Here is a 15,883-nt window from a genome sequence, read left to right on the forward strand (position 1 = left end):
CATCCCAAAATAGATGTCTAAACTGGGATGAGTTTGGAGTAGCTGTCTTTCTCCACCAAATTTCAGGAGTGCACTGACAACTGGTGAGACAAAGAGCAGCTGGAGATAAGTGAGATGGTCATCATCTGAGCTATTCATATCTCTCTTATCCCTCTCTGTGGTTTCACTGATTTAGATGAGTAATAATTTTCGGTATTTGCCAAATAGTACAACCAACATTAAACACATGTTAACCTCAAATCCACCAGGTTCAGGAGTGCATAAGGCAGAAAATAATGTATCCAGTTCCACTGATCCTGTGCATGGGCAGCCTGTGCTTTCTTGTGATTTGTCAAATGGGAGGTGAAAGAGCAAAAGCTGGTGCATAAAGCATTGTAGGCATTTCAGGTCGGGATCAGCTTAGAAATCAGCATCCACCTACAGGGAAGGCTTCACTTGGTTACTCCTCTGTACAATGTCACAGTGACACTTCAAAGCTGTCCTGTCACTCTCTCGTTTATTTTCTGAAAAATAAATATTCTAGCTGGAAAAAAAATTAAGCACACAATGGTTGTGTAACATAACTCAAAAGCAACTTGAATGGAAAGGATTTCAAGCTGGCAGAAATATTAGACAAATTTAATACCATATGAATGGTTTTCTCACTAAAAATCAGAATAAATATCCATTAGAACATTAATGAAGGTTGAAACTTTCCTCAATAAAGAGAGTAATCAGTAGTAATCTGTAATCAGTAAACTTTTACAGCAGAAATTCTGTGCGGTAATTTTAATTCCCATGTACTATTTGTGAAATGAAGAGAATATGCCATTTAACATTAAGCTTAGCAAAAATTTATCTCCAGATTTAATTTGCTTCTCCAGAACTAAGCTTCTGCTGAATGTTTTTCATAATTGGACAATAATGCTTTTCAGACGATAGTGAGGCCTTCAGTGAGAAAATTATAGACAAAACAACCATTGCTGTGATACAGGGTGTAATCTCTGTGGAAGTTTACTTAGCAATTTAAAGGAACAAACACATTTTTTAAGCCTGCACAGATACTGGGCTGGGGTAGTAGAAAATAACACTGTCAAATTTTCATTTGGGTCTGCCAATCTCTAAAATAGTTTTCTCAGATTTTGGTAGCGATATAAATATGCCAGTGGACAAATTTACCCTGTTCCCCTGATATGTTTTGATGCTCATGGGTTTTGTCTCTTCCCTTTGTGGCTCTAGTTTAAGGAAAGGAATACTCAAGGACAGGAGTTCCTGCTGGATTGTTAACCGAATTTTCTGGTATTCATATTTAAAAGCTCATTATTCTCATTTTACTGATAACCTCACAGAGTAACAACTGTAAACTCTTAAAATCCCATGCTTGGTATGTACAGATGTCTGTGCTCAAGACCACTTCTACTTGCTCAATGCATGTTAGAGTGGAAAGAGACCAGTCAGAGAACTGCATAACCATATGATTATGGTGCACAATGCATCTTGTCTCGTCTAATTGTTCCTTCAGTTGTGCAGAACAAGATGCTGCAGTTGTTTCAAACCCAGAAGATTCTTCTTCTGTTTTACTTTCATTAGGACATAACTTTTACTAGCATTCTGATATTCACTGTTCTTTAATTAAGATGATTTCTTTCTCTTACCAACCCGTGACTATAAAGACATACACATCATGGTTATCTTTTTCATCATTTTAATAATAATAATAATAATAAAAAAAACCCTGTTGCAATTACTTTTCCATTTATTATCGTGATAGATATATTTATTTTTTTTACAACAGAATTTGACAAGCAGGTTTCTGGAGTTGAAAGGATAGCCTATGCATGTCCTTGTGCATGCATAGTGAAATGGTGAACATAAATCACCCACACACACACACACACACAGAGAAAACAAGGCACTGTTAAGACTGTACAAGTAATAAATGACCAAGAGGTTATTGACACGTTAAAATCTGAGCTCCTAATGAAAACTGTATCGGCAGCCAGCTTAACAACCTAAAGCTATGCATCATTTGGGGATTCTCTGCTTAGTAGCCCTTCAGTGTCCCTCTTTCCATACGTGTTGGACCCCACATTCGTGGGTGAATAAATTGCTCCGATGCTGTTGCTGGAACGAACCAAAAAGTCGGCCAAGCGCTGTGTCACGCACGTAGCAGTGTTGCATTTCCGCTTCTCCAGGTGGTGACTACCCCAGGTGAGACAAAAAGAGCCAAGATTAAGTCAAATGGTGAGCAATAGAGAGTGTGCCGCTGCGAATAGTCATTTGAGCTGCGCTAATGTGGGAGTTCTTTTAAGATGTGCACAAATACAGGAACATCACAATCTTCCCACCACCTACTTTGAGCCTGAAAAAAAAAAATTCTTGCGCTGTATCTATTATCAGCTTTAAGGGTGGGGGTTATTTAAATGCAGAGACCTCAACAGTCATGTGTCTTTTTTTTTATTGATATTCTGCAGAGCAGTTTGTGACATCTGGAAAACCTGTAATGATAGTATAGATTATACACTAAGTGAAAGCAATGACTAAATGTTTAACTTCAAGCTGAACTTCTGAATCTATTTAGAGCTCTTGCTGATATCATGAGGATTACTAACATAATGACAGTCACTAACATTTATTTAGGTCTCTCGTTACCACAGAGTCATATCCCTCTCTCACTGAAGTGAATGGTAATATTCCAGTCCACATCAAGTGGAATGAGCCCAAAGACTCCTTCTCCCAATTGCACCACACATTCTGAGAGGTGGGAGGCATTACCATCTTCTGCCAACTTCAGTACCACTTAAGATGGTCCTTAGCTCTGTCTCTGTACTGCTCAACTCTGACTAAACAGAGATTCATCATTACCAAAAAGCTGCCACATCTTTGAAAACACCAGCAATTTGAAAGTGTTGTAGTGGTAGGAGATAATGATTTGCTAGATGACACTTTACAGAGTGTCTGTGGAAGGATCCACATCTGCAAATAGGTGAACCAACAGACCATTTACAGAACCTCATGTAAAACTTATATAGCATGAGAATTTTTTTTTTTTAATCACAGTAAAACTACTAGCTTGAGAGAGCTTGGGTTTTAAAATTTGTTTCTTTGACCACTATGTTGCTCCTTCAGACAGAAATACTTGCTTGCTGAGATTGCCTATTGAGTTATTTTTAATTTTCTTGAACTTCTTCATGCTGATGTAGAGGTAGACACCAATTTACAGCAAAAATTCACTGTGAAGAGTGACACTTTCCCAGTTTGAAACTCTGCAGTTAGCAATGAGCTCCTTTTCCTATTGAATATTACATGTTATCTAAAATGTTATACAGCCTTTTAAAGTTATTTGTATTGATCTAAGAATCCAAATGGAATAGCAATTGTGAGAGAAATGTCTGTATGTTACTGGTTCTACATCGGTAGATAGGCAGCAATTTCTAAGCAATTAATATTTTAAATATGTAGTTGTACCTAAATGAAAGGGTTGGATAGGGCTTTATATAGCTTCTCTTAGATTTTCATGGGTACTTCTACTGATTTTAAGAGTTGAAGCAAGTCCTTAACAGAGGAGGTTCAAACGGCAACTGGTTCTCATGGAGATCCTGATTTGTTTGGGGAGGCAGAATTCACTTTTTCATTAAAGGTACAAAATCAGGTCCTGGTACTCCAAGTGTAAAACTCCAACCCTTACAGAAAGCTGCTAGGTTTCTTTCTCATGTGTAGCCTGACTGAACCTACTATACCTGTCAGCTCTCTGATCTATAGCCCTTAAATGAATAAGTGCTTTGATGAGACAGTTCACCCAGTGACATACTGTCCAAGGCTCCAAAAAAGCAGATAAGGCATCCCAGGCTCAGAAAGGTGATGCCTTGTCTTTGAGTATTACAGTTATTTTTGTTGTTTTGTTCTTTTTTTTTTTTTTAATATATATTTTTTTAAAGTGATAGCTGTAAAAATGTGATAAATTAATCACCATTATAAAAATATTTTGGAAGATAACAGAGTTGTCATATAATAATATTTTAAAATACATATTCAAAGAGAAAGGCACAGGCAACTCTGTAGACATGTGTATTTACTGAAACTATCCATAACAGAATTGTCATTGAAAGAAATTCAATCAAAAGCCTGACAAAACTAGAGGGACTTGAAGGTCTGTTCCAACCTTAATGATTCTGTAAATAGCTGAGTGCTGCTTATCTTTAAGTATGAATTGCAAATATTTCTTGAAATTTTTTTTTATTCATTAGAAAGTTACCTGAAACTGGATTTATGAATTTATAAATATGAATGCATTTCAGACAAATGCTATCATATCAATTGCTTCTTTTCCTTCTTCCCATGAATAAATTGATATCTAAATCTGTAATGAAAAATTACTTCCAGGAGACAGTTATAAAACAATTCCATTCTAGCAGAGCATTAGTATGAAGAAGGATATATTTTCTTTTTTTCCCCCTTCAGGCTTGTAAATGTGACAGATTTTTAAAAAAAGGAGGCACTTTCCAAATACGCCTCTCTTCTCAAGGTATTGTAGTATTTGTAACCTTTGTAATTCATAAAAGCATTATAATTGTAAAGGGATTAAATGATCTGCAACTTTTGTCTCTGGATTTCACTTTCTCTCCTGAATGCTCTAATCTTATGCCTACAGAAAAGCTGGTCTTTATGCTTACAGAAAAGCTCTATTTACTAGAAGAAGGATATTTTAATCTCTTTTTGAGAATAAACAGCAGAGACTAAGAGTCTTGAGTAATAGGATATCACTGGCACAAAGTTTACTTCACAATTTAATCCTGTCTGATATGACTAGAAGAAACAAGGAAAATCGATACCTTCTTGTCTTTGCTGCTGCTTGTTCTGGCATTTCCTCACTAAGTCCTGAGAGTGTATTCTGTGACATTACTGGCAATATCCATCCTTGTCTCTTAGAAGTACCATCAGACAGATCATCAGCCACAGACAGTAATCTTTAAACAACAACAAAATACCCAGTGAAATTGAATTGCTAAATTTTTGCTCATATTATTTGAGACGTGAAAGCAAAAGCAGTTCATGCAATAACCTTTTTCCCTAAAAAGAAATAAATGTGATTAATTTATTACTCACTTCTCAATAGGTGTAGTTTCCAAACAGCTCAGAGTGACAGAAAGTGCAATGAAGAAAACGGACAGCTTTAGGTTGCACATCTTTCCTTCCAAACTTTCTGAAAAGAATAATGATTCAAAACTGAAAGCAAACCCAAATACTTTTCAGCACATCCTATTACTGATTCCTATTCTGTCCTAAATCAACAGCAGCTAGTCTTTTTCACAGCCTAGAGTGAAAAAATGATCCCCCTAAGTTTAGTGATGTGATGCAGTTTAGGACAGATAGCTCTCAGCAGTAAATGCTCATTTTCCATCCAGTAGTTTCAATCTTATCCTTTTATCTCCAGTTTGCATTTCCTGACATATCCCAGTCTCAAATACTGATCCCAGGTGCAGTTTCCCTTGTAGTTGTCTTAGCCTTTTCCTGAAAAATGCTGTTGGTTAATAACGAGGGATATTTTGCTTTCCCGAAAGCACATCTGTTGCACTGCACCTAGAGAAAAAAGGGAAATTGTTTACCTTTTTGTGGTCACGGATCTAACTGGAGAAGCCCCTCTGTGTTAGCAAGAAGGGCGAATGCAACAATTCCACGCTTGCATCTACCTCTGGAGTATCCTTTTCCCTCTTCCTTGCTGACAAGTAGTACTGCTCTTATATATCCTTCACACCTTTCTCAGCTCTGACATCAGGCAGAACAGAGAGACTGTCGTTAATTCCAGTCCCTATAGACAGAAAGTGCCCCAGAGAGGAGCAGAGGCAGGTGGGTCATTATTTCGTTAGTACATCAGTAAATATTCACCTGGTATCTGCAGGATGCCCTCGTGAAGGTGCTGTAATAGCATATTGCAAATCCGAAATGTAGCCTCAGCTCTACGGTTCTGATAAGATGCTGAGGTAATATTCCCTGTGGGTGTTTTTGAGGGCTAAATAAGGTAACAAAAGTCACAAAGAAAGCCAGAGCAAACGAAACACCAGATCACTGCTGACTGAAATAGAAGAAAACAGATATCTGAGGAAAGATGGAGAAGTTAAAGTTGTGGAGGTTTGTTGTAGAAGTGTATAGATCAAACAGGAAAAGTGTCTGGAGGGATATAAGCTGTGTGAGGAGGAAGAAAAGAGTTAAAATTGTTTAAAATGACAGATAGGGTTATCATTCAGGGTAACATGGTAGAAATCACGCACGGTTTTCAGTCAAGTATAAATGTGAATGGAAATTCTGTCACTATTCATGTAAAATCTCACGTTTTACAAAGATGTCATGCATGCATGAAAATTGAGTCAATTAATATTTTTAAGAATGCAAGACTAGGATGAAAAAGCCAGGAAATTCAGAATAAAGACTACCTGTGCAAATTTGTTTCTCTAGTGTGCACAGAGAAAAATGCACAGCTTTTAATAGACTAAATCCAGTATTAATAAATTACCTGATTGCAGATTTCCAAGGATACAGAATAGAACCATTTTCCCCAGATTTCAGTGGGAAATAGGCAAATCATGGTGGTTTGGTTTCTTCTTTTTTCCTCTTCTCTTTAGTTTATGTTAGGTGCCCCAGTGCCTTTGGAAAACAGGTTTTAAATTATCTGTGATGGTCAAGATGCTGGCACAAAAGCTCAGGCAGAGTTTTCTGGGATAAGAAGTTACCATATGCATCTCTTCTATCCCAAAGAACACAAATTAGTTCAGAACTGCTTCAGTGCCAAGTCCATTGCCTTAACTGAAACTCCCCTTCTTTGTTGGTTTAGTCTGTAACACCAGATTTTCATTGAAATGGCTAAAGTTCCAGTGTTGGCTCACTTCAGGCATCAGTGCTACTTGAGTTGAATACAGAAGGAATATTTAGCTGGGATAGTAGTCTCTTAACTTGATTACAAGAGTTCCTCTGCAAATAAGACTCTAGAAAGTGACAAAATGTTTTGTTGGTCATTGTAGTTGTTTATTTGGGTTTTTGTGTGTGTGTGTTGTGAGTTCTGGTTTGTTTGTTTTTTTTTTTTCTTTTAAGGGATGTTACTTCTGGATATTTTGCTCTCTGTTTTTTAATGATATGATCCTATACTTCTTTTCGCCAGGTTCCTGCTATCCCTCCTCTGGATGGAAAGTCCCAGTGCAAGCAAAGTAAGTACAGTGTTTTATCTTCACCATGACAGTAAGTTCTGTGCAACATCTGAAACAACTTTATCTCTCCAAAGTCTCACTGTAGCATTTGACTACAATGAAATAATATTTTGGTGTTGTTTTCAGTGTAGCAATGTCACTCCTATGAAATGAAGGCAGGATTAAACCCATTTTGCAGAGGGAGAATCTTGCTGAGAAACAATCAGACAGATAATCTGGCTGGTGATTTACATCAACCAATATTCACTGCTTGAATATTGTACTTGAAAATGCCTTGGTGCACTTTTTCTGGGGTAAAAAGAGATCCGTGTCCCACTGACACTCAGTAGGGGTATGTGTACTCAGCTCTTGTGAAAGATGTTGTTTGAAATCCTGACAAGCAATGGATAGATCAGTATGCATTTAAGATTTTAAAAGATTGAACTGAATATTCAGAATCTTTTATTTTTTTAAGGCATCTGAGTGGTTGCTGTGTCAAGCTTGAATCAAGCTACGGGTTGACACAAGAAAAGTGAAACAGGCTTTTCAAAGAAATATTGGTCCCAAATTTTAATTCTAGCTGTCCTGCAAGTGGCCTTGGGGGGAACCACCAGTGCTTTGAGAGAAGAAGAGAAAGGCTGATTCTTGAGTGCACTGTAGAAATGAAACTAGGCTCATGGTGTCCCAGGATCATTGCCAGCCTCCTGGGCCACACAGCATCTTGGCAGAGAAAACAAGAAGTCTATCCAGCAATTAGTCAGATGTAGCATTAACAAACTTACACCTTCTGTTACAAGTTGTCTTAAGAAGGAGTAGTGGTTTCCTACATTAACAGAAATGTAATATGAAATTGTGGAATCTCTTTGGCAGCAGAACAATTCATAACTCAAATTTCAAGATGTTGGTACTAAATAATGTGCAGTTAGAACCATTCAGCGAGTGGCTAGAAAACTATTTTTTACCACTGACAAAGTTCTGTAACCTTGAGCTTAGAAAAACAACTACATTACTGTGCAAAACAATTGTTACCAGCCTAAGAAAAAAAATAAATCCAATATTCTCCTTAAAGAAACCTGTGACCAATTCTACTCCGAGTAGTTACATAAGTCATTTTTATATTGGGGTTTAAGTGTGTATGAAAAGATTTGTCTAAAGTATTGTGCCTGTATGAGGGTTAGGGGACACCAGAGATGAGACTTAAAAAAGAATCCAGAAGATGTGGTCTGCCAGTGCCCTGCTTTCTTCTGGAAACTACCCACATGAATGTCTGGAGTTGCAAAATGATGACCGAGCAGCAGACACCCACCTATGTCTGCTGCTCTTGTATACTGGGGAGTGGGATTTATCTGACTAAATGTGAGATGAATAGAGAGACCATTCTAGTGCCTGTTTCTAATGCAGAACTCTAAAATAGCTTAGATGATTAGTGCCTGTTTCTTCTTTTTGCCTATAAAAACAGCCCCGGGTGACTCGCTCAGGTGTAGATGTTTACACTGTGGGTGTCTAAATGTGTGTGAAATGAATTCCATCAGGGGTGCTTTAACTCCCTTATGTGCTCAGTGCCTGAGATTTAAGGTTGTCTCCCTCTTTCTCATATTTACCTTTTTCTTAGGCTATTCTTGACACTTACTGGACAGCTGGTTCCCAGTTTTAATGGCTGCTTTTCAGTTCCTGAGTTTTACATTTGCTTAACAACATTAATAACACACATTAAGACTTTTGGTAATGGATATATCTCTCCCATTTGTGAGAGTGACAAAGAGCCATATTACCTGTTGCTTGCACTTTACCAGCTGCTGTACAGCTGTGTAAGGCAGATGTCTCCAGTAAATTACATTGTTGCTCAGTTACCAGGAACTAGAAGTGTGTGACTATCTTGTGGTTTAGTTTGCCTGTTGTACCAAAAAAGAAAAGGAAAAGCTATAGGCATTAACTTAAATGGACTTATTTTGATTTTTTGAATAAACCAGAAAGCATAACAGCAGCATTAATATACATCAGTGTAAGTATCACCAATAATGAAACAGAATGGTGTGTGTCTCACAGCCTGTAGCTGTTACATGAATTCAGCACAATGTTTCATGTGCACTGACAAAATTTTTTCATGTTTATAGCAATTTTATTAGCCTTTATAAGCCTTTGATTCCTTCTAAATTAAGCTGCAAACCAAAAGTAAAGTATAAAAGTATAAAAAGGAGGTTTCATTGATAGTGTCAGCACCTCCGAAATAGTCAAAATGCCTTGTGTTCGAATAGCCAAATCTGAAATTAGAGGAGTAAATCAACTCCCTAAACAGAGTTCTCTGCTATCATTTTATATGTCCTAGAATATCCAGTATTGACATTCCTGAACCTGGCTAGCACTGTTGTAGCAACTACAGACTAGGTAGAAAATCAGAGAGAGTCTAAAATTACACTAGACACTTATAATTAGGAACCTTGATTGTTCCCTAAATTTTTACATTTGGATGCCAAAGTCTGAAAATTTTGGCTATAATACCCTCTCTCTGGTATTTCTTGCTTGATGCTATACTGATGAAGACTGCAATGTTTGTGCTTTCTGGTCCATGGAGTTGTAATTGTATCTGCTTTGTTCAAATAGTCTTTTACCAAATAAGCTTTTGCAAGCACAACTTTCTTTGTCATTCCTATTCGGTGTGGGCCATTTCAGTGCTGACAAAAATACAAACAGCTCTCCTTGTTGATCCCAAAATCGATGTTAAGCCTGTGGAAGAAACATGTAAGAAGCAGCAGAGAGGTAAGAGAAGGAAAGTTAAGAATTTCTTCTGCAGTGGAAAAAACAGGTGATTCAGAAATGAAGGGTGACCATCCATGGAATTGACTAGGAAATGGAAAAAAGTAGTTTGGATAGTTAGCAATATTTTAAAACTACTTTTATGATGTATTATGTTAGTCAGCTCACACCACTGACAGAACTATGATGTAGCCTCAAAGGACTATTGCTAATGATTGCTCTGAGAATGAGCTCAGCAGTCTCTGCTGAATCAGTTCCTATAGCTGGGAATCTCCCAAGCAAGAGAAATAAACTCCATGTTTAGATCAGCAAAGTCAGAATTGACAGATCAGTGACTGATGAGTTCTAGTTCCTAATGCTGCTCCTACTTACAGTTTACAGAGTTTTAACTGCATGGCTTCCACTGGCTTGCATCCAACAACTTACCTTTGAATACAACAGAAGGTTTAACTTCTAGACTTTCTTTCCCCCTGTCTCTCTTCCAACCTGCTTCCAGAAGTACAAGCAAAAGCAGAACTCCCTTTTGGTTAGCAATATCCCTTTCAAGGACTCTAGGCAGTGCTAATGGTAAATATGTCATATGAAGTAGTAGCAGTGTTCTTCCTTTCTGGTAACCTAAGCCATCCATTGCTTCCTGCTATGATAATTCTCCAAAGTCACTTTGTATAGGAATTAATGTATAAAAGGTATTCAGGTTTCAAAGATATTGCTGTAATTTATACATGCCACTACTGCAGTAGTATATAGAGTCCTCTAACATGTGTAGTACTCATATGTGCACTTCAAAGAAGATCACAGGATCTCACTAAAAGGGAGGTTTTGGGACTTCCTTGAGTGCTTCCCTGTGGAGCCAGTGCAGTGTAAATTTGCATCCCTTTTCACTGCATAGGTGTCTCCTTATGGAAGAGTCTGGAGTGACTATATTGAATTGTAGAATCATAGAATGGTTTGAGTAGGAGGGGATCTCAAAGACCATCTAGTTCCTACCCTGCTGCCATGTGCAGGGACACCTTTCACTAGACCAGGCTGCTCAGAGCCCCATCCAGCCTGGCCTTGAACAGTTCCAAGGATGAGGCATCCACAACTTCTCTGGGCAACCTGTGCCAGGGCCTCACCACCCTCACAGTAAAGAGTTTCTTCCCAGTAACTAATTAAAACTCATTCTCTGTCAGCTTGAAGCCATCCCCCCTTGTCCTGTCACTCCATGCCTGTGTAGAAAGTCCCTCTCCATCTTCCTTTCAGGCTCCCTTCAGGTACTGCAAGGCCACAAGTAGGTCACCCCAAAGCTACTGAATGTGCAGAATGAACTCTCCCTCAATGCTCCTGTTAGGAGAAAAAATGATTAAGGGTTTAGGTATGTGTAGAAGTGCTGTTTCTGATTTATTGAGTGTAACTTTGAGAATTCTCCACCCCTTTTATCCCACCTCAGCATATTGTAAAGAGCACAGACATCTGTAGAAGGTACAGCGAGACCAGGAACCACCCTCCATGGTCCCCAGACTTATTTCACTGGAGGTGAATTCCTAGTAAACACAGGACAAATGGAACCATTCTCCTGTAAGAGAAACAACTGGTTTTCAAAAGAATCCTATACTGAATCATGTCAGCCCTTCCTATCTGATCCAGAGCATAAATTTTAACTAACTTTCCTTTTAAATTATCTCTTTAAATAATCAGACTTTTTTTCTTCCCCCTCCTCTCTCCCCCCCATCTTTTACAAAGTGCAGCAAGAGAATGACAACCCAGCTTTGTCTTGAAACACTCTGAGTCTTTCAGATGATGCTGTCTTGACAGTTCTGCTATTAATAGTGGCATTTTCTCTGCTGTTTAAAAAGGAGAGTTGTGCTGAACTGAGAATCAGTCATGTTCGTAATTATTTTTCACTAAGGGCAAATGCAGTCTACTCGCTTACGTAGGAGAATCTATGTTGACAATACCATGAAATATAAATTATTTATTGCCTGTCATCACATGTAGCTGCAAAATAAGATAGCTCTTCTTCAAAAAGAAGTGCAGTAGGGCTGAATTTACAGTATGCTTGAATTGTTGTACGTGTGAGTGCAAGACCTGACCTTTTCGTCCTACTTGGAGTTGAGAAAAGACTTTGATTAAGCACAAGGAACATGAATCAGTACATGAAATTGTCTCTCTGCTGTAAGAAGTCATTAAAAATTCATTAGAAGTTCAGCATATGCATCTGAAAAAATATAGTGGATTTTTGGTCTGTTATGGCAGTGTTTTTATGCCAAATATCGATGTTTCCATCCATTTAGCAACAAATCCACTCTGGCTGATCTTATCCTTGATAACAGAAATCAAGAATGGTGTGGAAAAGTCAGCATTTAAATGTGAGCTCTCGCAAACATTTTAGGAGTTACAGGTGAGGTGACTGGTTCAAAACATGGTGTGTTTTGCAATAAACTGTTATTGAATGAAATACCCAGTGGAAAATTGAAATCACTGTATTATTGCAAGGGGGAAAAAAAAAAGAGGCTCTGGAACGTGTTAGTCACTAACAGACTGAAATGATTTCATATTAACACATATTGTGCCAATGAATGGTAAAGTTTTAATGGGATAAAGCTGACAGTCATCTTATCAAAGCATTTGGTTTAGAAAAGAGCCTTGTGAAGAGCAGCAGACAAACACATACTTGAGGACAAGTGTCTTTAAAATCCTTAGGTGTTAAATATGTACTGTTTATTTAAAATGGATACTTGAAACTCTGCTTTTGATTTCAGAGTGTTTTCTGTTACATAAACCATTGTTTGCATAGGTGGTCTTTTTTTTTTTTTCTCTTTTTCTTGATTTACAGGATTCCTGCACATTTCCACTCTGGCTGCTGACTATGATTCTAGTGGATGTAGGCTTGATTTTGTCAGTTTTCATAGAGGCCCTGTAACCCTTCCTGGTGCATTCCCATGGGCTGCAAACAGCTGGTTTAATTTTAGAGAGCTATCACGTTGCCACAGTGTTCATACTTATTGGTATTGTGTTAAAAAATGGAGAATTTAAGCAATGTCATATATAATTTCGTATCAGAAGAACATTTCATATAATTCCATGTAAATGAGGAGTTAACATACTCTAAAATTATTTTATAAGCTGCCATAACCTTCATGGTGTTATGGGTCACTACAGCCCACTGCTTTAAGTCATATACCATCCTGTTGCCTTTTATAATACTCATAATAGTTTGTAGAAGTTGAATAAGCAATTGTTGAAAGAACCATAAAAATTATCAGCGTAGAGGTAAGGTATTTTTTATCAGAAAGTCTTAAATGTACACTGTTATTTAAAGTCAGTACTTTAATTTCATTGTGAAAAGAGGATGCATATTTCATTCAACTTAAACCTTTCTGAGAAAGAGCATCAGTTTCGGAGGATTCTGTTAAAACTTCCTATTTTTTAGAAATGAGATGGTTGTATACAGGAAACCCCTTGCTCACAGGTACATGTGTAGGTATGTGCTTGATTCCCAAAAGATCCTCGAGATTCCACTCAGATGCTTCACCTTTTAGGACTGAGCTTTTTTAGGCAAGGCCACTATGTAAAGTGTGCCTAGAAAGGCCAGGTGTATCAGCTTCAGGCTGCTTCTAGTAACTGGTATCCAGCCTGATGACACCTCTGCACACAAAGGGTATTATCACACATCAAAAACCTCGGGGACTTGACGGATAGTGAAAGTGAAATGTGATCAGGTTACATAAACCACTGATTGATGAATCACAGTTAATGTCATTCTTCTGGAGTAAAAGTCCCCGGAGAGATTTTGAAGCTTTGAACTGCCAGTCAACCTACAGTACATTTGCTGCTTTAACTTTTCTGAAAGTGTGCTCATGAGACAATGTGCCTCCTTAGTGGAAAGCTGACGACCTGATCTCACAACAAATCCCTTTGTACTTTAAAGAGGAGGTACTGCCCAAAAGTATATATTTAGGTTTTCAACCTCCTTTTTTTTACGTAGATAATTTGTTCTGAAAAGCTGTTTTGACAATTGGAACGTTTGTGTTTTCTGACATTTAAAACCAGAAGTTTGTATAACAGAATGTCTTCCAGACTTGTAGCAAATTTTGCAAAGAATAAAGGATTTTATGTCTTCATAAAGACATGAATGTTTTGCTAAAACAAAAGCAGAGCCCCCAAATCCATACATGTGCAAATCAATGTGCTAAACTGCTTTCTTAAGGGAGAAACTGTTATGACAGTGTCGCTGGTTTAAATAAATAAATCGTTATGAAAACAGACAGCAATAATGTTTTGCACATAGACAGTATTATCTCCATCTGAATGTTTGCTACAAATGACTATTTATTATGTTACAGGGGAAAGAATTGAGATGAACATGAGTTAACAGGGATGTGTAGAGTCAATGGCAAAGCTGAGGATGAGAGACAGATCTGAATTTTTATTTATTTTGTAGCTGTCATGTACTCTGTTGAGGTGAGAGGAAAGGAAATCTTACTGGAAAGTCAAACTACATCTGAATTCAGACTCAAAACAAGCAGAAAGTTTTGTACCTGTCTGTGTTTTTGCATATACAGAGGTAATAATCACCCTGCTTTCTTTGTTAAATGCAGATAGATGCTTCCCTACCTGGTTTGAGGAGATCAAGGTCTTACTTATTAGTCTCTTCACTGGCCAATATAATGAGACCTTATAGTTCCCCATGATTTACCTTAGTCTGATATAACCACTGCCAAAATAAATACATTTTTGATTAAAGGAGGATCAGTTAAATTATTATATATTTCTTTATTTTACATCCTTCTTCTCTTTCTTTTGAGAGAGTAGGTTCCCAAAATATCTTGAGAAGATTTGTTGTTGTTTTTTTAATTTATGTAGGTGCTGTGACCCCTGTGAGCAGGTGAAAGGAGAGAAAAATATTGTGAAAGAGCCTGTCTTGTGAGGTTTCTACACTCAGTTTTACCAGTCTGTTTAAAAGTTGAAATTTGCAGTGGAGCTCTTGGAGTGTGTACCCAGATCAGGGCACAACCCTGAGAAGAAAATTCTGTGTTGCCCTCACGAGAAATTCTCCCCGTTAGCCTCCATTTGACTGGAAGCTGCATGGCTGTTCAACTACCACAGCTGTGCCCTGCCAGAGAAGCAGATCTCAGGAGACACTACTGAGAAAAAAAAGTGGATTTAGACATTGCTTGGATTGTGGTCCAGCTCTAAACTGGTGGGGGAAATGACAGTGAACCTCCTCTGTGTCATGACATTCTTATCTGGGTTGCCATGCTAAGTCCTATGAGATGCACAACCCATGACTGCTGCAGTGCTTAGTTCATATTTCCAGCTTTTCATGAATTAGATGTGATTGTTTACAACTGGGAAAGAGCTACTTAGTCCTTAGTGTTTTCCAAATAATGTGTGGCATTTACAGTGAGGCCAGAAGTGCCTTCTGTGTTTGTGGTAGGTAACTCACCACGACATATAACATTTGGACTGGGACCAATAATTGTACTTTGCATTTTTCGCTGAGAACTTTTACTGCTTTTCATAAGAACACTGTTTATCCCTTTGAATTTCCTGTGAGTTTGCATAAGCAACTGTAAGGGGGTCCTGACCTTAAGCTGGGAGCTGCTGGCTGACAGGTTTTTTAGTTCCTTGGCTGGGATGAGTAGATCTAGAACGACATCAGGAGAGAGAACAAGGACAGGTGCCATTGACCTGATTTTTATCTGTCTAAAAATTAGTTATTTAGACTAAGCTAGCTCTCTAGAATTTCAAATCCAAGGGAAGGAATAAGCACCTCCAGAGACCATTTCCTCCTACTTATTTTAGACAGCTGTCTTAAAATGGGATAAATTGCTCTCTGGAAGTACATGACTCTAATGCCTATTGTGAGCATCTTCACTAAAACTACTTGCTAAGAATAGGGTATACCCTGATTCTGTACAAATACTTGATGCTCTTGAGGTATTTTCCTTATGTTGAAGCAGTAGAATGATTAGAGCTACCTCTCAAAC

At 37.9% G+C, this 15,883-nt stretch overlaps 2 protein-coding genes across 3 annotated transcripts in view; one reads left to right on the forward strand and one right to left on the reverse strand.

Moving 5' to 3' along the window:
* The window catches only part of LOC116787290 (solute carrier organic anion transporter family member 1A2-like), a 46,035-nt gene that overhangs the window by 8,613 nt on the left and 21,539 nt on the right, over positions 1-15,883 (forward strand). For both annotated transcript variants that reach the window (XM_032688777.1, XM_032688778.1), the window contains exon 2: positions 7,133-7,178. In XM_032688777.1, coding sequence (XP_032544668.1) covers positions 7,133-7,178 — 46 coding nt within the window. The remainder of the gene's footprint in view (positions 1-7,132; positions 7,179-15,883) is intronic.
* On the reverse strand, positions 1,718-6,749 carry IAPP (islet amyloid polypeptide). Its single transcript, XM_032688783.1, has 6 exons — positions 6,491-6,749; positions 5,866-5,989; positions 5,586-5,745; positions 5,086-5,182; positions 4,812-4,946; positions 1,718-2,181 (listed from the first exon to the last, which is right to left on the reverse strand). The coding sequence occupies exons 4-6, from the start codon at positions 5,163-5,165 to the stop codon at positions 1,998-2,000; spliced, it is 399 nt and encodes a 132-aa protein (XP_032544674.1). The 5' UTR covers positions 5,166-5,182; positions 5,586-5,745; positions 5,866-5,989; positions 6,491-6,749; the 3' UTR covers positions 1,718-1,997.

The sequence above is a fragment of the Chiroxiphia lanceolata genome, chromosome 5 (genome assembly GCF_009829145.1).
Source record: "Chiroxiphia lanceolata isolate bChiLan1 chromosome 5, bChiLan1.pri, whole genome shotgun sequence".
NCBI lineage: Eukaryota > Metazoa > Chordata > Aves > Passeriformes > Pipridae > Chiroxiphia > Chiroxiphia lanceolata.

Bases quoted from the DNA above. Each gene is read 5' to 3' on its own strand.
- IAPP (XM_032688783.1), bottom strand. From the start codon at position 5,165: ATGTGCAACCTAAAGCTGTCCGTTTTCTTCATTGCACTTTCTGTCACT. The intron at 4,947-5,085 runs GTGAGTAATAAA...TGTTGTTTAAAG, and splicing joins GAAACTACACCTATTGAGAA to ATTACTGTCTGTGGCTGATG. The intron at 2,182-4,811 runs GTATCGATTTTC...CACCTGGGGTAG, and splicing joins GCAGCAGCAAAGACAAGAAG to TCACCACCTGGAGAAGCGGA.